At 56.4% G+C, this 23339-nt stretch overlaps 6 protein-coding genes across 6 annotated transcripts; 3 read left to right on the forward strand and 3 right to left on the reverse strand.

The window, feature by feature from the left end:
* Positions 1 to 608: 608 nt before the first annotated feature.
* On the reverse strand, positions 609 to 3760 carry LTHEOB_5038 (Beta-Ala-His dipeptidase; the record flags this gene model as incomplete). Its single annotated transcript, XM_035514139.1, has 5 exons — positions 609 to 2167; positions 2214 to 2400; positions 2454 to 3149; positions 3211 to 3506; positions 3679 to 3760. 5 exons carry the CDS (start codon positions 3758 to 3760, stop codon positions 609 to 611), a joined length of 2820 nt encoding a protein of 939 aa, XP_035374480.1.
* A 1883-nt stretch (positions 3761 to 5643) lies between these two features.
* On the forward strand, positions 5644 to 6991 carry LTHEOB_5039 (uncharacterized protein; the record flags this gene model as incomplete). The annotated part of the gene is made up of 2 exons (XM_035514140.1): positions 5644 to 5706; positions 5756 to 6991. 2 exons carry the CDS (start codon positions 5644 to 5646, stop codon positions 6989 to 6991), a joined length of 1299 nt encoding a protein of 432 aa, XP_035374481.1.
* Positions 6992 to 7669: 678 nt separating this feature from the next.
* LTHEOB_5040 (Mitochondrial inner membrane translocase protein) lies at positions 7670 to 8437 on the forward strand (the record flags this gene model as incomplete). The annotated part of the gene is made up of 4 exons (XM_035514142.1): positions 7670 to 7738; positions 7825 to 7840; positions 7972 to 8028; positions 8079 to 8437. The coding sequence occupies 4 exons, from the start codon at positions 7670 to 7672 to the stop codon at positions 8435 to 8437; spliced, it is 501 nt and encodes a 166-aa protein (XP_035374482.1).
* Positions 8438 to 10227: 1790 nt separating this feature from the next.
* LTHEOB_5041 (Cation diffusion facilitator 1 protein) lies at positions 10228 to 11546 on the reverse strand (the record flags this gene model as incomplete). Its single annotated transcript, XM_035514143.1, has 3 exons — positions 10228 to 10254; positions 10308 to 10522; positions 10592 to 11546. 3 exons carry the CDS (start codon positions 11544 to 11546, stop codon positions 10228 to 10230), a joined length of 1197 nt encoding a protein of 398 aa, XP_035374483.1.
* Positions 11547 to 17167: 5621 nt separating this feature from the next.
* LTHEOB_5042 (BTB/POZ domain containing protein) lies at positions 17168 to 20277 on the reverse strand (the record flags this gene model as incomplete). Its single annotated transcript, XM_035514144.1, has 2 exons — positions 17168 to 19719; positions 19770 to 20277. 2 exons carry the CDS (start codon positions 20275 to 20277, stop codon positions 17168 to 17170), a joined length of 3060 nt encoding a protein of 1019 aa, XP_035374484.1.
* Positions 20278 to 21493: 1216 nt separating this feature from the next.
* On the forward strand, positions 21494 to 23078 carry LTHEOB_5043 (Cytochrome c oxidase assembly protein cox15; the record flags this gene model as incomplete). Its single annotated transcript, XM_035514145.1, has 2 exons — positions 21494 to 21870; positions 21926 to 23078. The coding sequence occupies 2 exons, from the start codon at positions 21494 to 21496 to the stop codon at positions 23076 to 23078; spliced, it is 1530 nt and encodes a 509-aa protein (XP_035374485.1).
* Between the last annotated feature and the right edge of the window lie 261 nt (positions 23079 to 23339).

A 23339-nucleotide genomic window follows, 5' to 3' on the forward strand; every position in this document is an offset into this window, starting at 1 on the left:
GGCAAACAGGAAGAACCACGAGCTTTCGCTTTTCTTAGACGCCATTTATAGGTGCATGGCAGTCGAAGGCCAGCGCGTATAAGGGCAGGGCCTGGGAGCAATATGGAACTACGGCATCCCATAATAGATGACTTAACCATCTTTCTATGGTAGTGATTGCAAAGTGACAATAAGGTTGCAGGCGATTTGAACTTAAACCGGAAACCATGCAAAACTTGCAGTCCCTGTGCAGCTCGACTCCATGTGAATACTCATTAATATGCTCCTTCGTGCACCCTTAAAATGCTCTCCTGTGGTATGCTCGGTTCTAACGATGCAAGAAACACAAAGCTCAAGCACATTCTCCCCAGCTAACCTTCCGTTCCCCCAAAGACACCGCGGATACCTCTACCCACTCACCAAATCGCCTCCCCATCCCTCCATCATTCTCAAACCCCGCATGCATGACCATCACAAACGCCGCACCGAAAAAAAAAAGCCAGAGTCCAATCCTTTCCTGACTTCACTCCGAGATAAGAATACAAGGTCTGAACCAGAACCAGAACCAAACACCCTTGCTCCCGCCCGCTTCCTCTCCACGTCCCTTCATCACATCACAGACATCCCAATCATTTCCTCGGCAAATCCCTAAACACCCTCTTGAAAATACCCTTACTCTTATACAAGTTCACCAACCGCAGCCTCTCGTTATCCAAATGCGCGCTATCGCTCGCCTGCCCACACGGCAGATGCGCAGCCGGCGCGTCAAACTCCTTCTCCAAGAACCGGATGCTCGGGATACTACCGCCCTCGCGGATGTACAGCGGCTTGAGCGGCTGCTTCCAGACGGTGGGGTCGTCGCTGGTCTTCTCGGCGGGAGGCGTCACACTGCCGTTAGCGAGCGTCGACGACGTCGTCGGGGAGCGAGGGTTATTTCCGGCATCGAAATAACCACCATTGCCCTGACCATTGGACGCAGACGACGCCGTCTGGGGACGGAGGTTCGACGACAGCGTAGCAACGGAGCTGCGGCGGCGCTCCTGGACGGGCTTCCACTCGTCCGTGATGGCGGCCTCGAGCGTCTTGTAGATCTCGTTGCCAAAGTCGCCGAGCCACGGCTCCGCAAGGTGGTCGATGGTGACGGTGAGCTTGTTCTTGCTCTCGATCTGGGCGAACTCGGCGTTCAGGTGGTCCGTGAGGGCCGCCGCGACCTGTGTCGCTTCCTGGTTCGGCACCAGGCGGATGGACAGGGAGGCGCGGGCGAGGCGGGGGATGATGGTCGAGTTTTCGGGGCCCGACGTGTGGAAGCGGTGGATGGTCAGCGAGGGCTCGCGCCAGCGGCGGATGAGCGAGTTGACCAGGTCCTCCGGGTCGCCCAGGTCCGGGTTGCGCGAGATGAGCGAGTGGCCGATTTCGTCGTACAGCTGCTTCTCCTCGGGGCTGAGGGGCGGGATGGGGTCGTAGAAGCCAGGGATCTCAATCCGGCCGTGGGGCCCCGTCAGCTTCGCGAGCAGCATAATCAGGTCTTTCAAGGACTCGTCGAGAAGCGAGCTGCCGTCGACGCCGCTGTGGAGGTCCGGGTGGGGGCTCTCGATTTGGACGGTTGCATGAATCACCCCACGTAAACCGTATGTTAAGCATGGCGCATGGTCGTCGAGCCAATAGCTGTTAGCGAGAAGAATCCAATCGACGTCACCGATGAGCTCTTTGTTGCGCTGTACAGCTTCGGGGAAGCCGCGAGAACCGGACTCTTCCTCGCCCTCAATCAGGAAGATGATGTCAGACTCCAGGGCCTGCTCCTCTAACAACTCAGCTACTGCGAAAATGGCGGCCATGATGGGACCCTTGTTATCCGATGTGCCGCGGCCGTAGAGGTAGCCGTCAATGCCCTCCATGGAAAATGGATCTACAATCCATTTGCTGTCTTCGTTCTCAGCTGCAATCACATCGTAGTGGCCGTAGAATAGAATCTTCTTCCTGTCGCTGGACGTAGCAGGATTGCCCCTGAATTTTGCGAATATCACAGGATTGTAGGGTTCTTCGGTGTTGAGCATCTCGGTAGCAGCTCCGAAATTCTTGAAAACGGACCGGAGGTAGGAGGCGCCTCTTCTGCAGTCCACCTTGTACCGTGGGTTCGAAGAAACGGTGCGGTAAGATACAAACCGCTTGAGAAACTCGAAAAGTTGCTCTACATGAAATCAGATTAGAACATCCAGAAGCGCCGGATTGCTTACCATTGCTAGTTGCTGTAGATTTTGGTGGGATGACCTGGCAATCCCGCACATCCCAGACGGCAATGGTGGCATCGTTGCCGCCAGTAACGTAGACGGGTCTGTTGTTGAAGGTGCCAAATGCTGAGGCAAGAACGAGGCCATCGTGAGCCTCGAATCTGCCAACCGGTTCGTATTGGCGGTTGAATTTCTACGATACGTCAGCGCAACAGCCTCAATCACTGCGGATGGACGTCCACGCACCTGCACAAAACCACGATCTCCCGCACCGAAAAGGAAGCCTCCGCCAATGGTGATGGTCAAGACGTCACCAACGTTTGTCTTGAGGCTGCGCACAAGCTGCTTCGTCTCAAGATCCCACACATTGATCTCGCCATCCGGACGGCCACCATACAAGAAAGTGCCATCCAAGACCATTGATTGGACGGCATTGCCTTCTTCTCTGCCATCATCAAGGGCATGCAGTTCCTGGATAGCGCCTCCGTTGTCCTGGTCCAGCCTCCACAATTTGATAACTCCGTCCCCGCCACCCGAAATCAAGATTTCTTTGTCCGCGTAACCAGCCACCGAGCCACTTGCTAGTAGCGTGCAATATACGTAGCCGTAGTGGGCGAATTGGCGAATGTACTGTTGATCAATTTCCAATTCCTGACCGCCCTTTGCGTCGCGCGGCGCATCCGTGCATTCTGGCCTTGGAGTCCTTATGCCACCTGGGCCGAGCGAATCGAAGAAGCGGTCTTCGCGGAAGGAGGGGTGGGCAGTCGGCTTGGGTGGCGGGCGCCGGTCCTTCTCGTTCAGGTTGTACCATTGGATGCTGGTGTTTTGCGCGCCCAGGTAGACGGTGCGCAGGGCGCACGAGTAGGAAACGCAGAAGACATCGCCAATGTCGTAGGCGGAGTAGATGGAGTACTCGCGGGCGAAGGTGCGGGTGTTCCAGACCTGTGTGGGAGGTGAGTCACTGCTGTGGGAGAGCACACAAGGGCTAGATGGCTGCACGAACGTTCACAATGCGGTCGCCGGCGCTGGAGAACAGCAATTGTTGGTCCTGCGAGAGGCAAAGCCCTAGTACACTGCCGCGGTGGCCCTCGATGATGGCGACGCGGGTGTAGGTCTCGAGGCCGTAGACCAGAATCTCACCGCCCTCGGTGCCGGCGAAGATGTAATCAGCAGAGACTACAAGGGCAAGGATGCTGTTGTCATGTCTCATGCGATGGAAGAGGCCCGGGGCTTGGAACTGCTTCGGAGGAGAAGCCATTTCGATGGTTCCGTCAAGCGCCATTTCGGGCTCATCGTGTGCTGGGCGGGTGGTGTCAGCGGCGCGTTGCGGAAATAGGAGCGGTGTGCTTGAAACGTCCTTCTGCCGCTTCTCTGGAGCTTCGGTGGGCCCAAAAACCCCACAAGGCGCGTCGGGGGATCTGAGGAGGAAAAGACGGTGATGCCAACTCGGGCCGATCCACGCCAGACTTACCCGCTGAGCTGCCTGCCTCCGCCTCCAGCTGCTGCTCTGTCGCCTCATGTCGCCCCAGGCGGCGCGAGCCTACGCCGCACATGGTCCCAGCCTTGGCCTGGAAAGAAAACGCGCTTCGCCCAACCGAGCTGCACCCGGCAAAGTCCACCGATTCGATCAAATCCGGCCTCCACTGTGGCGGGCGGCACCTTGCGAGCGGGACGTTCCCTCGCGCTCGCTCGGGGGAGCTCTGACTGTTTGTATAGTGCGCGCGCTCATGCCTCTGCTCCCTTTTCCCAGCTGTCGCGATCGCTGACGTATCATACGCCATTACCCTAGCGGTCGCGGTTCTGAAGGCTTATTACACGATGACGATATCGCTCCGGGCGATGGCGGCATGGACTCAGTTTTTGGTGGCCTGGGGAGCGGCCTGAGGAACGGCTCCTGGTTGACCCTGAGCCCGCCATGATCTGCGCTATGAGCTGTTATCGCCTGCAGGTACACGCACAGTCCCGCCCTTGCCAGAGAGCGGAGTAACAAGTTGCACAGCGGGCGCGAGCAGGACGCCATCTTCACGCCGGCAGCGTCATAATAGCCCGGTCCAGCTGAGGGCCGCAGTGCCACGACGATGAGCTGGCGAGCTTCCCCTCACGGCTGCGGCTGGCGGAGTGCCTAAACAGGCACAAACACCTATAAGTATGCGGAGATGATGCGCCGTTGGTGAGGGGATTATATGTATGACTTGGCCCGATTGGCCTCGCACGCCCACGATCCCGCAACCCTTGGGGGCTTTTACGGCCCGGCGATGCATGCTTGGGTGCCGATGCAGCAACAGGCTGTTCTAGTCGCGCCGAGAATGTCGTACGTATGCGCAATCTCAGCGCGGGGGAGGCCATTGGCGGTTGGAATGAGAGGGAGGTTTGACGTGCGTAGCCAGAACAGTCTGAGACATGGAGCAGCAAATGGGAAGCAACGAGGCATGCGTCCGGTATCTTGCGGGCTGCAGAGGCAGGATGCGGCTCTCGCAGCCAAACAGCTGACCATGACGCTGAGAGGCAGCGTCATCCTTGCTAATCAAACAAAAAAGTCCGCCTATGGTCTCGCACCGACTGCAGAGGCACCAGCGCTGCGCCGTTGCCAGGCGGCCGTCGCACGCCGAACGTGGCTGTGGCGTGGCTGTTGACGGGAGTCTCAGACCAGCAGCCGCGACCCAGAGGCAGCAGGCGAAAGCGGCGGAAGGCAAGCCGAGCGCGTCGCAAAACACAGCTTACCCGGGCAGGTGGTGAGACTGCGTTGGGTGCCGCTTATCCCGCACCTTGGGCGTTGAGCAGGGCGGCGCTGCAGACTGACATCAAGCACGAGATCGCGGTGCAGCCATCTCATGCAGCTCTGCGAGGCTGGGACACGTCCAATGTCACAGTGCAGACCGCGACTCCGGCGTAGGGGGAAGGGGGCACGGATGCTAGAGGCAGATCTCCCAAGCGCCGGCCGCAGGCGAACCCAGTTGGCCGCTGGCAGCGTGCCACGATTTGTTGGCGACTCACACCGACTGCTCATTCGCACCCTTCTGCCGCCCTTCCCCGGCCCTGGGTGCCTGCACGCCCGCCCTCCGGCGCGCGATAGCCAGGGCCGCATTACGCCCGGCCCACCCTCTTAACCTGACCTTCGGCGCCTGCTCGCTCTTCCCAGCCGCCATGCAAATCCCGTGAAGTACCTGCGATCCTCAAGTATAGCAGGCCTGTGCCTTTATCCTCCCCAAGCCGCTCTTCTTCTCATTCCTACAAGAACGCCGCTGGTCTGCGTTCGCCCTCTGGTCTTGGTTTTCCTGCACCTACGGTGGAGTCCACGCGCACAACCCTGCCACCACGAGCTTCTCGCCGGCATCCTTGTTGACCGGCGGCCACGAGCGGAATCCCCTATACCCAGATTGTTTCACCACCTGTACGCCCAAGTTGCACCTGCAGCTGCCAGCGACGGCCTGCCAAAATGGTCGCTGCTTTGGGTCAGACCATTACCGTCGTCAACAAGTCGGGCAAGGTCGTTAGCACTGTACGGCTCCACCCCCGCCCTGTGGGATCGCTCGCTAATGCACTCCCAGAGCAAGCACCTCGTCAATGTCTTCAAGGAGGCCAAGTCCGCCTATAGCCAGCGCAAGGCCGAGATCCAGGCCGTGCGTGAGCAGGAGCTAGAGCAGCGCCGCGTCCAGCTCGCTCTGGAGAACTACCACATCGATGACGACCGCAAGTCCAGGAGCTCGCGCCGCTCCAAGAAGTCGAGCTCCACCCGCCACAAGTCTCAGCACCCCGGAGACAGACCCCCGCTTGAGCGCGGTTACACAGACAGCTTCTATGCAAACGACCGGGCCGGCAAGCCAGGCTCGTCGCCGCTCAAGAACGAGGTCAGCCCCGAGGAACCGCAGAACCAGCTCGCACGCAGATACACCGACGGCCCCTTGTCCATCTTCAAGTCCAAGAGCAAAAAGGATGACGTCGACATGGACCTCGCCTACGGCGACCTGCCGCCCCCGCTTCCCGACCATCGCAGCGAGAACGAATTGGAGCTGCGGAACCAGATGAACGGCCTGACCCGCATGCTAGACGAGGCGAACTGCCTGCAGTACTCTGTCGTAACCATGATCGACAGCCTGCAGAAGAACCCCGACGCGCTGGCTGCCGTGGCCCTGACGCTTGCGGAGATCAGCAACATTGTTGCTAAACTCGGCCCGGGCGCGCTTACCGCGCTTAAGGGTACTTTCCCGGCTGCCGTTGCCCTGCTCGCTAGCCCGCAGTTTATGATTGCTGCAGGCGTCGGCATCGGCGTTACCATCGTGGCCCTGGGCGGCTACAAGATCATCAAGAAGATCCAGCAAAGCAGCGAGGAGGCAGCTGCGCTTCCGGCCGGCGGCCCGGTGCGGGCCATCGACGGCCCTGAGGAGCCGCTTATGTTGGACGAGCTGCAGCCGCCTGAACTCAGCCGCATCGAGCGGTGGCGCCGCGGAATCGCGGACATCGCCGCCGACAGCATCGGCACGAGCGTTGACGGCGAGTTCGTCACCCCTGGCGCCGCCGACCGCTTCATCAAGGAAGGCGTTCTCAACGAGGACGACCTCAAGTCTCGCAGGTCTGCGAGGAGCAAGGCTGCCAAGTCTACGTACAGCTCCAAGACGCACAAGACAGACAAAACAAGCAAGACAAGCAAGACTACCAAGACTGAGAAGACGACCAAGTCGCACAAGTCGGTGAAGTCTTCGTCGACGATGAGGACAGAGAAGGAGAAGCCCAAGCGCAAGGAGCCCTCGGGCATTCGCATGCTGTTCAGGACAGCAACAGCCTGATACGTTTTATGTTTGGTGATTTATCTGACCGTATTTCAGCGTTCCGCATACTTTGGGTGCTTTAGACATATCTGCATCGGCTGCACCATGGCTTCGCCCATGACATTCTGCACTATTTTCTTTTCAATTCTCCTAAGATACCTCTCAGTCCTTCATTACGACTGCTGATATAACGAACAAATACGTTTGGCGGCAATGATTTGAGTTCCGGCGTTTGGGACCTTGTAGCATCATGGCTGGCTCTTTCGGATGCATTCTGCCTGGAGTAGGAGTACATAGGTCTACCGAATATCATGCGCATGGCAACATGCTAAGAAGTCACTTCCGGATCATTCTCTTCGTACCAGTGGCGACAAAAACTTGGATGTGCAAACTACGAGGAAGATGCGGAGGAACGCGGGATGACCGACGAGAAGTCACGTGTGGGCCGGGACCGGGCAGAGCTCCAACTTTTTCGAGCCGGCGACTGCATCATCACGAAGACTTGCCATCAAATACCCCGACACCGCAACCGTCCACCCACCCAACCGTCCGACGCCCGTTCCCTTCATTTCTTTGCGCGGCCTCTCCATCCGGTCGCTCATCCTGTTTTTGCGTTCTTCGACTGCGCTCAATCGCAGCTCTCGCGGCTCCGCAGCCCAGCCTTAGACCGACACCCGTCCACGGACCTCAACCACAATGGACCACTCCAGAGATCCCTGCCCTTGGGTTGCGCTGTCCGACTTTGGTGGCGCATTCTGTATGGGAGTACGTTGCGCCCGGATCCCCATCTGCTGGCAGACCAGCTCCGTGCGAAAAAATGACATCGATGCTAACAAGATTCTCTCCAACAGGCGATAGGCGGCGCAGGTACGACTCGGACAAATCCCACTTCATCCTCCACTTCCGCTCCACCCAACTCAAACATCCCACCCCGCTTCGACACGTAGCATTGCGACGCATCGTTCCACAATCAGGCCCTCGCTGACATGGACAAACAGTATGGCACGGTGTGAAGGGTTTCCGTAACTCGCCGTACGGCGAGCGCAGAATCGGCGGTACGTAGACCCCAAAGCAGCGCAACAGCGCAACGCACAACACATCGCAGTCAGGGATACTTACATGTCTTCTCCAACAGCCATCACGGCCATCAAGGCGCGCGCGCCAATCCTGGGCGGCAACTTCGGCGTGTGGGGCGGTCTCTTCTCGACGTTCGACTGCGCGGTCAAGGGCATCCGCAAGAAGGAGGACCCGTGGAACGCTATCATTGCCGGTTTCTTCACTGGCGGCTCGCTGGCAGTGCGTGGCGGCGCGAAGGCCGTCCGCAACGGTGCCATCGGCTGCGCCATCCTGCTCGCCGTCATCGAGGGCGTCGGCATCGGCTTCCAGCGCATGATGGCGGAGAACAGCCGTCTCGACGCCCCTCCGCCGCCTCCGCAGGGCCAGGGCCAGCCGCAGCTGGCTTAGGATGCGATACTCCTCCTCGAGATGGGGTTGACGTCGGCGTGACGGGCGGACGGAACGGGTGCGTAAAAGAGAGGAGGAGGTGAATGTTGATGATGACGATGATGATTGCGATTGGGCGGCAGCCGTTTGCAACGGACGGTGAGATTGACGATGAATGCTGGTCGAATTGACTGGCTTTGACATGGGGGAGCACGACTGCATTCATGCTGCTGCATACTGCACACTGCAGTCTGCCTGCTGCATGCATGCAAGATTCAAGATGGCATGAGATGGGCACACCGCGGAAGGACCGGCCTTTGCATGAAGAAAACGTGGACATGGGCAGCCGCTACCCGGGTCTCTGGGATCAACGTTCGGACTCCACATCCCTCCTGTTCCATCCTCCCGGACAGGAAACCTTGTGGAGCGGGATTTCCGGATCCGGATTCCGTCCGGTACACATGATCGTCCATTTTCGTCTTGGCTTTTCTATTTTTCTTCCACGGCGGCTATCTCGAAAACACGGGAAAAACGGTGACTTGTCGACGGCTCGGCGCGGTTCCGGCGGCTGCAACCCAACCCCTCCCTATCCATCCCCCAGAAACACCCCCTTGACGACACCAACCTCTTCCCGGAGTACGATCGCCGTTGACGTGTCAACGACGCTTGTACCATACTTTTCTTTTCCCTTTATACTCTTTCCTTTTTTGGGGGGTCAGCGGCGCCTTGAGAGACATTCTCCACTTCTTCGCTTTCGAAACACACACAAAAAGGCGCATTTTTGAAGAAGCGCCGTCATCGCGCGTTGATTTTAAAAAGCTGGAGCCTTTTGTTGTAGCATCACCATAGAGACGCGTGCACATGGGAAGGTTGCTTTAACAAGGGTACACGAGGGGGCGTTTTGAATTTAACCAGTGGGTTTCTTCCTCCCTTGTATAATACGAACAAATCACCACCGTACGATTTTTCTCCACCGGCAGAAGCACTTGCCTATCTCGTCGAAACATGCTAAAGTGGAGTTGTGGAGTTGCGATGGAAGTAGGTGTACTCATCCGCGACCAATGGTACGTACCTCTCTAACAAGCTAGAAGATGGCGCGTGTGATGTGTTCGTGGGGCTCTCCGATCTTCAGCTTTCGGCAGACAGACTCGCTAAGAATAGCTGGGGGGGCCGGGAAGAGACAGCGAAGCAAAAAAGGCTGTTGTCGTCGGGCTGCCACGCTAGCCGCTAACTTAAAGAGTATAGCAGTGGCTGACCCTCCGTGTGGATGACGCGGATGACCATTTTTGAGTTGCCTCCTCCGCTGACTGACTCACGGACCATGTCCAGCCAATTACAGTGCCGGAAAGCATTACATCGATAACGCGGCGCAAAATGGAGCTTGATTCCTTGCTGCGGGTCATGAGTCGAGGTCCCGCTTACCCGCGGCTGACTAACGGAAGGTTTATCGATCGCGGGTGGACGGGGCAGTTGACGACGACATGCCATCAGCGCTTGCTGCTTACTTTGCCTCTCGAGGGCTGACGGTGGCTTTACGAAAGAGAACAGGCAAGTGGCGGGTGCCTAGACACCCCGTTTACTCGGCAAAGTGATGGTTTAGCGTTGTGTCACCATGGTCGCATCGTTCAAGCGCCTATACATCATCGGCGAATGCTGAGGAAGAAGGGTCACGGGAGCATGGCCTGTATAACGACAAGCAGACACAAGCTCAACGATGGTTCACGGAAATAACAGATAATCAACCCTTATTTCGAGGGGTCTAACGACATGTGTCCCTCTTCCAATTCCAAGATCCCAAGTGTCCAATCACATCACAGATACTTCTTCAGGGAATGTTCCTAACGGTGGTAGGTCAGTTAACCGAAATCCGCAAGCGCATCAGAAGACATACCGGCGAGTGATTCGTCTCATAGTCGATGTGCACGAACGCCCTTTCGATCTGCGGCATCTGCTCCAGCTTCATCTGGAGCTCCTCCGCAACGTCGTGCGCCGCGTCGAGCCGCAAGTGCGAATCCATCACAACGTCGACTTCGGCGATGATCCGCGGTCCAGAGTAATACGCCCTGACCGTGTCGACTTGGAGGATGAGGTCTGAGTGAGTCATTGCTGTGGTCACAACGTTAGTTCATCTCGTCCGTTCTACGGTCAGTTCGTCGAAATACGGGAATTGCGTACCGATATACGTAATCAACTGCTGCATCTTCACATCCGCCGAGACACCAATAAGCAACAAGAACTCCTCGTGGATAGTCCGGCCCCAGAGGAACGCGATCAACGCAGACAAGACGATAGCGCCGGTAGGGTCGATATACCACTTCAGCTTCGCACCGCCCACGGACGTCAGTATGCCAAACCCGTTGATGAGCAGATCATTCCGGTGGTCCCGCCACAAGATGTGCACCTGCGAGTACAGATCCTTCAGCGCCCAGCAGTAGAAGAACAGCGCCAGCTTAGTACAAAACGCCACGGCAACGGCGATGACGGACGGCAGGTAAAAATCCTTCGTCTCGGCCTCGCTGCCCGCGGCCAGGTCGCGCGCCGACATGACGATCAGGATGAGCGAGACGGCGCACATGAGGAACGAGAAGACGATGTTGCCGGCCGTCGATATGCGCGCCTTGCCCGACGGGAACCGCTGCGCGTCGACCTTCTTCACCGTGCGGTGCGTGATCAGCAGCATCAAGCCAGACAAAGGGTCGAAGACGGAATCGGCCATGGTCGTGAAGAGGGATAGCGAGCCGGAGGATACCGCGCCGTAGAGCTGGAGTGCAGAGAGGACGACGTTCGCGGCTAGGCTGCCGTAGACGGCGATCTTGTATTTGAGCTGCGTTGAGGACTGCGCGTCGGCGGCCTCCTGCTGGTGGTTGTCGATGGGCTTGAGGAAGGAGCGGATGTTGGCGTTTTGCTCCTCGTAGAATTTGCGGAGGGCTGAGGCACGTTGGGAACTGTTTTTCCCGATGCTGTAGCGCTTCCGCCGCCGGGACGTGTTGGCTGTGATTTGGTCCATCTCCTGCTCTTCTTTGATTTTAGAGCGGAGGTCGAGCGGGTCGCCGCCCGCGGGTGGGCTGGCTTCTACATCGGGAGTGTGTGTGGATCTGTTTTGCAGATCGAAAGATGATGGCTCTGTCATGGTGTAGATGAAGGACGCTGTTGGCTACGAAACGACCTCAGTCAAGAAAGAACGGAACGTATCCGGTCCAGGTACGGATTGCTATCAGACGGTTTTATCACTTGAGTTGCCTGAATTGCCAAGGTCTGGTCCTGAGTGATGAAGTGCCAAGGGCGGAGGCCAAGCCCGCGTTTGCAGGCGTGAAACCTACAAAGGTAGGCTCGGCATCGATGAGAACACCGTTGAGATAGCCGCACTACGCCAGATATAGTTTTGAATGTAGGGAAACCCTACATAACAGCTATATGGATGGCATTGTTATCGGGTAAATTGTCGATCTATTTCATGCCCGGAGTTTCCGGAACAAGACTTGGCGCCGATATCATCTTGGCTCTTGACGTAATTCACGTGGCTACATCTCACACCTACTTTGTTTGCATTGCTCCTTGGCTGCTTAACGAAAATCTCTAGCCGTTTCGAGTCTTCTTCCCTGGCAGTACAACCGGCAAACACCTCAGCCAATTGCGTGCCGCAATGCAAACACGTGGGAATATGGCTCGTGTAACGCCATTGCTATACAGAGCTGAAATATTCAAAAAGCCCGCAACCTTTATTGCCAAACTTAAAAAAAGTATGAATTACGGGTTACGAGTACGAGAGGTAGATGCGTTATCCCGCAGCTCTAGCTTGACTTAGCCAGCCAACCAACCAACCAGCCAATCATCTATCTCTACAAGGCCTAACGTTTGACCAATCGGGGCACAGAACTACCATATCATTGTTCAAGCCATGTTAACCACTCAAACGTAACATTCCCCCAGAGGCTTTTGTCTTTCTGTGGGTAACGGGACCCATGCGAAAATAGTACAGACTCATCCCGCCCGTTATACAGGGTAACGGCAAGGTAGCTCCGCAGCTACCAGAAATATCAGATAATCACGAACCACTTTCCGGGCAAGGCTGCCGCAGCCTTGATAGCACAGTCCTCGCAGGATTGCTTCCCACGGAGCATTACCTTGCGAATGTAGTTTGTTTTTTGCGCATCACCTGCTGCCAACCATCTGGCTCTCTTGTCGTCTTTAACAAGTACGACAATGACTTTCTCCGAGAATTGAACTCCTTTCCTGCCAATCTCTTGGCTAGACCACGACCATTGGCCAGCAGCTGTGGCAACCCCTAGTCCAAGCTGTGCCTCATCTACCATGTCTCTGATATCTTGGTCCCTTGTGTGTTGACATTGGGGCGCGGTAAACGTGTTCCATAAGGCATTATGAAAGTTCCGGCATGATTGATTGATTTCAAACCAGTACGGTTCCCCTTTTGCATTTAAATGCTCAATGTGTTTCCCTTTGAACTTGATGGCCAAATGAAAGCCGTTTTCACGGGCTCCGTAATATTCGATTCGTTCGTGAACGGGAGAAACGCACCTAAGGCTGTACATTCCCGTGTTGCGGTCGCGTATCCAGTCGACGTTTGGCGGAATATTGCCGAGGATTTCTATAGCGGAGCTGATTGCGTCCCGCACGCGATTCTTTCGCTCCATTGTTTTGGTGTTTGTCGGCACGCCTTCGCGGATGAAGATCCTCTCTGGAACAACAGTGAATGGGTCAATATCACCGTAGGTTGGAAGACTGATTGTCCAGCCAAAGTCGCTGATCATGAAGCTATTTCCATCTCCAGCGCTGTCTTCCGGAGAGTAACGCAACGAGAGCTCCTGACCTACAAGGAGCCTGCAGATTTCACCAAATAAATCGTGGGATTCGAATACAATACCATCGTTCAACTTCCGAATGCGGTGGACAAAGTCACTCTTCGTATCGATGTTGTCTTCGAGCACAAGTTTCATCTCGGCGCAATCATCTATTCCTGCAACGGCGGCAAAACACAGTAGTGAAATGGAGAGATCGAGGAGAGATATCGCAGTAATCGGGTAGCTCCGCTTTTCGTGTTGATACCTCGGTTGCTGGAGCGCTGGTGGGACCTGCATCTCTTGCCATCTTTTCACTGGTGCTAAGCTTTTCGAATATTCTTCAGCGCTTGCTTCATCGTAAAGTGGCCTTTCGGTTCGGTCCAGGGAGAATGGGTGAGCGAAGAATACCCTTGCGGCGTCACAGATGGCCCTCCGGTCGATATTACATTTTGCAAAACGCTTATACCTTTCATCTGTGGTGCGAAAAAGTCTCTGCGAAACCAACTGTGCTAGAGCTATTGTCATCTCGGCTCCGGCAACCAATGCTGAATTTTCTGGGTCTCTGAGAAACAGATCGAGTGACTCCTCAAGTATGCGGCAAAGGCGGATGGTCCCATAGCCACGGAGCTTGAGACGCTCGCGTGTTTCCATTGGTAGTGCGCCGTTTTGCTCAGGCGCTATCCTGATGATTTCATCATCGTTGCGATCCAAGATGCTCACTGACGGCTCCCTTCCCGTAAGACCATTGAATGAGATGATAATGGATGGCTTTGGACAATCATCGCTAGGATATCCAACTTTTTGAGAGGTCCTCCGGTCCAGAATAAGCACGCTGAGACCGAGGAGGTGATGTGCCCACACGATGAGTGTCACCAGGCCCACTCCCCCCTCGCCGACAAGCATGAAGCGTTCCTCTGGTGCTCTCTGAATGATGTAGAGACAATCCATGCAGGCACGGAGGAGACTTGGTGCCAAGCTCATGGCTGATTCGTCAACCCTGTTGCCGATTATGGAAGCAGACACCAGTCGGCTTTTGACCTGATAGAGATAGCGCGACCAGTCAAAATTGGATGTTTGGGAGCTGCATGCTTCAAGAACACCAGAAATCCCTTCATAGCCAGGGCTGGGGTTTGAGCCAGGTATCTGCATCTCAAATCGCTTGTTCAGGCAATCATCGAGCGCAGATGCAAGGGACCGACGGTTGTGGACCCACCCCAGGAACGACAGCTGTATGACTGAAGCCATTAAATGCTCTTTGGAGCGCGGTGTAGCTTCTACGAGGCTGGGGCCAGGTCCGACGCTCAAGGCTAGAACTCCATCGCGTTGGATCGCTCTAAGTTCAGTAGCACGGAGCACATCAGTGCGGAACTGTTGTTCGATATTCTGGGTGATCTTTCCACGTCCAAATACATCCGCTAAATCAACTTCCACCAACAGGTCTGAGCCAGATAGACGGAGGTTTCGCGCTAGTGCAAGGATGCCTTCGTATACATTGTTTGCAGCTGTCTTCGCCGCAGACGTTCCGAACAATTTGGTCAACTCAACACCGATTTGGAGTCCAACAGAAAGGTCCGGCATTCTGATGATGCAGGTGTTTGGGTAGCAAAAATAGAAGTTCGATTGTAGGTAAATTTGAGGATGTTTACAGATAGGATGCAGATATCTTGAAGGAAGATGAGTGCTGATAGGAGGACTCAGAGTTGGAAGTTGAGGTGGGGAATGTCCAGAGTATGTGAGTCTAGCAGCTTTGTCAACTCATGCCGCCGCTTCGTGCGGGGCGTATGAGGCTGTACTGAAAAATTCTCACTCGTGATTGTACTTCCAGCCCCATTATCGAGAGCGCGTCTCGTGGCGCCTGAAGCACTGTCATGCTGACGCTGCCCTTTGTCTTAACAAATCACCAACGGGTTTCAGCATGTGCAAGGCTGAACTTATGACTATACAAGGATTACGCGCATGGGTGAAGCGCGGGGCTCTACAAGCGAAGCATTGGGGCTTCATGTTGTGCTGACGCTCCAGAATGCGACCATATGATAAATCACAAAACAACACCACGAGAGCCTGCTGCATGCATCTGCGTTATCGCTGGTTGAATTGCTTAATAGAGGAGCGTTTCACACAAGTAGCTTTCCAAAGTAAAACCGTGCGGGTAACGACGGACTGGCGACGTTATAGCTTGAAATTCAGCTTCATGTACGAATTTTGGTCACTTGATGGCTAAGTGAAGCCAAGAAGCTTCTTTGCTGCTCATCAAGCATGGCGGTTACAAAAGATGCTTCTCTTTCCGTCCAGGTAGGCCCAAGTGTTACGGCGCAGCCTCACATGGTGAGCAAGTTGGAGTGTCAGCCTCGCCGATCGGTGCACCGACAACTCATATTTGGCTGGCTTATTCGGGCAGCAGGGTCACCAGACTCCCTTAGTAGGCTTACTAATAGTTGATGGCCGACCGAATGCTATAATCCTTAGCTAGTATAGAGGCCAAAGAGGTTATCGATAAGAAAGACCTTTAATATCTAAGACTATCGCGTAGTTCCTTAACGCATAGTCCCTCTCGCAGCCGATGGCTAGCGCGAAGAATAGCAGGGCTTTAGAAAATAGCGTAATTATGCCCCAGCTCTGCCTGGGAAAATAACATATGCGGGTAGCTGAAGCTATCGTCCGGATGTATATGTAGAATTAAAAATTCGACATTCTCGTCCGGACGATGGCTTCAACTACCTATGACATGAGCAAAAAAAAAAAAATCTACGCTAGCCATCGGCTGTGAGAGGGGGCTGTAGAGGTCGAAAGATACAAAATGCTGTAACCGCTAATTCCACCAATCTTAAGAAGGTGCAAGAAGAAGACGCATTATCTCGCAGCTTTAGCTTGATTTAGCCGGCCAACCAACCAACCGACCATTTAACCAATCAGCCATCTGACGTTTGACCAATCGGGGCATGCAACTATCTCGTCATCCTGTCAAGGCCAGTTCAACCACTTAAACGCAACCTTCGCTGAAGAATTTTTCTCTCTCAACAGGCAAGGGGCGCCCTGCAATATCGACGCATGGCCCTCCGCTTCATGATATATGACAAGGTCATTATTGCTACACTTCAGCCAGGGATCGAGTTACCGGCGACAACTACCCTACCAAAGCTTCCCCTCTCCGTTCTTCAGTCATGCCATCTCTTGGGCGAATTCAGGCTGCAACGCAGCAGCAGGGAAATTCAATAGTGCACCCGTCGTGCACCCATCAACCAAGAATGACCCTGCTGCCTACGTGATGAACCCATGCAGGAATGCTGTCGTATACCTCTGAAGAAAATAAGGTGATGATGAGGCTTGCAGTTCAATAATGAGGCTGTATGTAGTAAGCCGCAAGAATGCGGCCCAACCCTACTGCAAGCCATGCATACTTCACACCACGCCACTTTCTGCAAGTCAGCCAGCCACCAAGCTAGTACACTTCATCATCAGAACTCAAACGCGATGTGTCGTCATGTTCATGCTTTCGTGATCCAAGGTGAAAGAGAAAACCAAACAGGCAGAAGGCTGCAGTCGATCGTATACATGATGCAGAGCCGGATATAATGTTTCGTAGCAGGGTAAAGACAAGGAAGCGAGTGACCGACCATACAGTCATGAACAAACCCCCACGCGGCGCTCTCCGAAACGCTAAGTATGTGTCAACGAACTGTCAACAAGCAAACGATGTGCATCGCAGCAAGTCTGTACCAATAGTCCGAGACAAAACGGTAGACCAGGCAGTAAACAAAGAAAGTAGTGAGAAAGGTATCACCCCGTCCGTGACGCAATTTCGAAAACAACGCCAGCCACCCATCCGGCAACCAGTTTTCCCGCCCATGATCTCTTTCCCACCTGTACGCCAATCTATCCCTATCCTTTCCCATCCCGAGCCCAGCTCTCTCTCCATCGACGCCAGAGTGAAGAAAAAACACCTCCCCGAAATCTACAAGTTCCCAATCACAACCATAAACCGCAACAACCCATCCCCCTTCTTACTCCTCCCCCTCTCCTTCCACGCCGCACTACTCGCCCTACTCCCCTCCGCACCCACCTCCCCGGCCAATGCCTGCGTTGCCTGCTCTATGCCATCAATCGCCGTAGCGGTGCCAGCCAGGATATCGCCGGCGTCAGCCCCAGCCCCCGCCGCAGAGCTGCTACCTGCAGCTGCCGGCGCCGCAGCAACGGTATCATCCAGCATCAACGTGCTGCTCTTCCAGCCCCAGCTCTGACTGAAGTTGAAGCGGTCCGGCGCGCTCTCGTACACCGACAGCAGGCGGCCACCCTTAGAGGGCGAGTAGATCTTAAAGTACGTCTTGATCGTCGGCCTACCATCGATGTACGGCGGGATGGTGATGGCGGACTCAGGTTGGCGCCTGTCGTGGCCATGCTTGCTGGAGAAAGACGACGTCGATGCGGTGCGGGAAGGAGGGGCCGGCGGGATGGCGGCGGAGGAGGGGTGGTAGTAGGGATTGCCCGGCAGGCGGTGGCGGACGTATTGCGAGTGCGTAAGGTTCTCGGTGTCTGATTCGTCTTCTTCGTCGTTCTCCGTATCGCCGGCCGTCGTCCAGGGCGTGCGCATCCATTCCGGCAGGCCGGCGGTCGAGCTGAGGTCGGCCTGCGGCGGGACGGTTTGCGAGCGGTGGCGGGACGGCCGCTCGCCGGTGCGGGAGGTGGTGGTGGGTGTTGTGATGATTTCGCCGTCGCCGCCGCTGGACGTGTTGTCGTCTTCTGGAGCGATGCCCATCATGGCCGTGGCGACCTGCTCGGCCTGTCGACTGCGGCGGGAGCTGCGCTCCGTGCCTGTGCCGCCAACGAGGATGCGCCGCTCGAGCTCGCCGATGCGGGCGGAGGCGGATGTCATGATTTCGCCGGTGTTGGCGCCGTCTTCGGCCGAGTACTCCTTTGCGCGGTGCAGGTACACGCCCAGCTGGGGGTTCTTGGATGAGCGGACTTTCTGGATGTAGATGTTCCAAAGCGAGCCAGCGTAGAAGACGGTGCGGGAGTAGACGCGCTTTTTCTCCTTTAGTAGACGCGGATTCGGGAACTCGGCTGCAAAGCGGAAAGGAGGAAAGTGCGTGTAGGAGACACCCTTGGGTCTGGACGTGGGCATGCCACCAGAAGACCCTGGACGGAACGGTGTTGGTATGCGGTTGGCGTCTGGCATGACGGAGAAGTCTGTCGCCCATTGAACATCTTCCGGCTGCAGCGTAGCTGATAAGCGTGAAGCATGGCGAGGAGAGGCGCTTGTTGTGGTGATGACGGGCTCAGCAGCGCCGCCCATGACGATGTTGCAGTCTGCTGAGGGAATCCAGAATTTTCGAGGCTTGCCGTTGGCATCCCAACTACCGGAGTCCATCTCTTCGTGCTCTGAGTCAGGGGTTGTTGGTTCCACGGCGGTTTGCTTGCCTTTTGATGAGGTGCTGCTCCTGGATGACTGCGGGTGTGGCTGCTCTTGCTCAGCCGCCTTACTGAGGCCGAGTTCCATATCCTGTGGATTTGCAGACAGCACTTTCTGCCGAAGCTCCATCTGCATCCACAGAGCATTTGTGATTGCCTTCTCCGAGACAATTGGCAGTCCAAAGGTATCACGTGCTGTCCGGATGAACTGCAGCTGCTCAAATTCCAGATGGATGTAGTGAATTCCTTCCTCGAGCAGAACCAAGAGAGGCTCGATGTCATGATGGGTGTACAGAGACATCCATTTTTGCTGCTCATCCATGGGATTCTCCTGGCGTGACAAGCCAGTCGTGATGGCATTTTGACGATAGACACTGTCGAACCTGACGGCCATGAGGCCGAGCATGTCTGGTGCTTTTGTGCTCCGAGATTTCGCAGACTTGATGAGGCCGAACTCGGCAGCCACCTTCTTGAGTCGGCGGTCCAGCAGGCGTTTTGCCAAGACCCATCTCTCCCATTCCCCGTGGATATAGAAGCCGTCCCCACCGACGATCTCCCGGACGATCTCACCAGGGACCTCATCCCAGTTCTTCAGTTTCATCTCGCAACCGTCCCTGCAGAGCATAGCCTTTGCTGACGCGAGTAGCCTCTCACCAGCTCTTCCATAGTACTGCAGGGTGACCAGCTTGATGAGTGGGCCAAGATTGTCGGGATGCATCCTTCGCAGGATGGCGTCAATGCTCGAGTCGATCAGGTCCTGCATTTCGAGCCAGCATGCAGTCGCGAACAACCCCAAGCACTCGGCGTCTTCCTCCTCGGAGATATCGAAGCCGTACAGGCGTTTCAGAGTCAGCTCAAAGGCCGCCTCTGAGATACAGTGGTCGATTCCCTCTGGATGGAGCGTAACCTCTTCAGCGCGACTCTCTCGCCAGGGGCCGGAGAGCATGGAACTGAAGAAGGGCGCTTGGTCGAGAACCAGCCGGTGAAGGCGATATCTCTTTCCAAAGGCTACGATAATGATGTCTGAGTGACGACCGTCAAGCAGGCCTCTGGTGTAGACGTGATGGGACAAAGAGCCGGGGATCATTCCGGCAGCAGCTGTTTGACGTTAGCGTAAAACTTGGTGATGAATGCGAGGAAAGATGTACAGCTCGATTGCATTCTGCTGTAGGGAGTGGACCTCGTCGAGGAAGGCGAAGTGCCGGCGAACAGGCGACTCAGGGTGGTGAGATTCTGGTGTTCGCTCCGTTCGTTGGATCTCCGAGAGCCGACGGGAGTGGTAGGATCATCCACATCCTTCTCAACCCTGGCTATCGGGGTGCGATTGCGGCCGGGCAGCTCGACGTCAAAGCGAGCGGAGCGTCTTGAAGAAGACGGAGGGGAGGTGATGGGCTGGGGCGGGAGCAGGGGGCGAGAGGAGTTGGATGGCGGCGCAGAAGCGGGAGGGCCAGAGAACAGAGAGTTGCGTGGCGATGAGGTGGTGGTAGTAGGATACAGCTGGGCGGGGATAGCGCTCTGCAAACGCAGGCCATCGGTCACGGACGACACGGTAGATGAGGTCCCATCGGCTTGTGATGACTGCCAGGCGTCCGGGTCGAGGTTCAGATGAGAGACCAAGTGATGGAAGTCGGGAGGCCCGCCACTGTGTCCATCCATGTCACTGAGGGTAGCTACAAAGCCACCGGGCGGTTTCGGAGGCGACTACGAGCAGCTATGGAGCGACGAAGGCGCAGTACGTATCATGCGGGCGGGTCGCAGGCAGGTGTGTTCTGGTACGAGGCGCGAGGTGATTGCGGCAAAGTCATGAACATGTCTGTCGGGTGGAGGCGGCCTTCTTTCTCGCTACGGGCGCTGATCCATCCTGACGGCCAGTGCGACGCTGACGTTGGGGCTCGTGAGCAAACGCCCCGCAGTCTGCGCCCCCAGACCCTGCAGCCGCGTATATTCGTGGCCACCGGCCGGGCCCAGTCGTGGCTGAAAGGATGCCATAGTGCGGCAAAAGGGGCCGCAAGGGCACCACAAAGTGCCATGATTGAAGTGCGATTAAGCTGGATGCGGCGGGGCGTGCTCTCGCTCGCGTGCCGTGTTTGTTAGGCCGCCGGCCGCAAGTGCGCTCCAGCGGCCCCGCTACGCACATCCGCCCGCTGCGAACGCCTTCAGGTCACTCCCAACCATCACAAGGGAGGAATTGCGGCCTTATCGCCCGCAGCGACGGGCCGCCGCATATGCAAAAAAAAGAAAGCACGCACGTCATATGCCGGTAATGGCCCCAGATCCGTGCAACCCGAAATCTGCACGTGGCTGCAATATAGTAGCCTTCGCCCCTCAGCTATATCAGGAACTGCCGCGTCGGTGGGGGCAGTGCACCGAGCCGGTCACCGGGACCTGTCACTGTGCGTACGGCATATTGATGTGCATGTATCTGTCTCTTGCGCTGTCATCAAGCTGCGCTTTTCGGGTGATGTGCGCGCACATGCCGCTGCCGTGGCCATGGCGGCTTCCACTGATCTTCGGCCAATCTAGTCCCGCCGCATGGCTTTGGTACGGGCCTCTCTTTCCATGGTTGCAATTGCGAGCTTGGAAAACAAAGCGAAACATAGTGAAAAATGATTTTCTATAATTACGTTTACTTTAATTTGACTGCAGACCCAGTATGCCGTGGCTGGCCGGGGGGCGCAGAGAAGATGTGGCCGGCAGCTGTCCGGACATCCGAGCAATCCACCCATAAGCTTGGCGGGTGCGTCGTCCATTTGCAATGCCGCGCGCTGATTGGCCGGAGCTGGCCCGCGCCGGAGGTTGCACGGCTTCCGAACTGTCGAACCACCGCAGCTTCAAGTGACTTTTTGCAACACCACCACGGCGCCCGCCCGCCATGGCTTCGATCTTCCAGGCCTTTCCCGCCTTGAGGCGCGCTGCTCCGCGCCTCTCGCGCGACTTCTTCGCCTGCAGCCGAGCTGTCAATCCCGCAAAGTCTGCCGTCCCGCCGCCGCTCCGCTCCCACCTCCGCCAGAGTCCCATCCTCGGCGCCGTACGATGGCAGTCCACCGCGAAGCCTGCCCAGACTCCGCTCGGAGCCTTGAGCAAATCAATTGGCACCAAGCCCGTCCAGAAGGCTGCCACTGAGGTCAAGAAAAGAAGCTTTTTCCCGAAGAGCAATCGAAAGATTGTGGCATACTGGTTACTCGGCAGCGCTGCCAGCGTTTTTGGCATTGTTGTTTTTGGTGGCTTGACTCGTCTCACCGAGTCTGGGTACGCTCTCGTCAACCCTCCATTTTGCCCGCGCTCTACCTAACAACCCCCACAGCCTTAGCATTACTGAATGGCGTCCTGTTACCGGCTCTCTCCCTCCCATGTCCCAGGAAGACTGGGAGTCCGAATTCGCAAAGTACCGTGCCTCTCCCGAGTTCCACCTGCTCAACTCGCGCATGACCCTCGAGGAGTTCAAGAAAATCTACTGGATGGAATGGACACACCGTCTGTGGGGCCGCTTTATTGGCGTGACCTTTCTGCTACCCACCATATACTTCATCGCTCGGCGTCAGGTCACAGCATCCATGGCTTGGAAACTCACCGGCATCTGCGGCATGATCGGCTTCCAGGGTGTGATCGGCTGGTGGATGGTTGCTAGTGGCCTGAAAGATGACCTCTTCGCTCCCGGCAGCCACCCGCGTGTGTCCCAGTATCGCCTGACTGCCCACCTGGGCGCTGCCTTCGTCGTCTACTGCTCCATGCTCGTGACCGGCTTTTCCATCCTGCGCGAGCACCGCTGGATCAAGAACCCCGTCGCCGCCTACGAGGCCATCGCCGCCCTGCAACACCCGCATCTGCGCCCCTTCAAGCGCTACGTCACCGCCCTCACTGCCCTCGTCTTCGTCACCGCCATGTCCGGCGCGCTCGTTGCCGGCCTCGACGCCGGCTTGATCTACAACGAGTTCCCGTGGATGGGCCTGGGCCTGACGCCGCCGAAGAAGGAGCTCTTTGACCCCTTCTACAGCCACACGCCCGACCAGTCGGACCTGTGGTGGCGCAACATGCTCGAGAACCCCTCGCTCGTCCAGCTCGACCACCGCTGCCTCGCCGTTACCACCTTCACCGCCGTCATTGCGCTCGCCGCCTACACCCGCTTCCCCAAGCTCCGCGCCGTCCTTCCCCGTGACGTCAAGAAGGGCATGACCGGCGTCACGCACATGGCCTGGGTCCAGGTCGCCCTCGGCATCAGCACCCTGATCTACATGGTTCCCACGCATCTGGCTGCTACCCACCAGGCCGGCGCTCTGGCGCTGCTGACTACCACTGTGCTGCTATGGAGCAGGCTACGGACGCCTGGCCGCCTTGTACGTCAGGTTCGGTCCAAGGTCAGTAGTAGGATCTCCACCAGGCCGCGTTCGCCTGTCTCTCCTGATCTTCAGAGCAAGCCCATTGGCGGCACTGCTGGCACGGTTGATCAAAAGGCATAGTTTTTGTCTATCGTTTGGAAAAAGGTAACATGATTTGATGATTTCGTAGAACATTCTCATGCAGACTCTGGTAAGATAGGGGCCTGGTTTTTGTATATATATCTCTGCTCTTTTGAGTTGTTGTAACAGTAGCATGTAGTGACCAGAGTGGCATTATCTGCCTTTCAGGGCGTTTTTCTTCCCATCTGAAATGCCTTCCGTCTTGTTCTATTTCACGTTGCGTCGCTCACCCCGTGTGTTGCATGTATCAAAAGCCACTGA

The sequence above is a fragment of the Lasiodiplodia theobromae genome (assembly GCF_012971845.1).
Source record: "Lasiodiplodia theobromae strain AM2As chromosome Unknown scaffold_13, whole genome shotgun sequence".
In the NCBI taxonomy this organism is placed as follows: domain Eukaryota; kingdom Fungi; phylum Ascomycota; class Dothideomycetes; order Botryosphaeriales; family Botryosphaeriaceae; genus Lasiodiplodia; species Lasiodiplodia theobromae.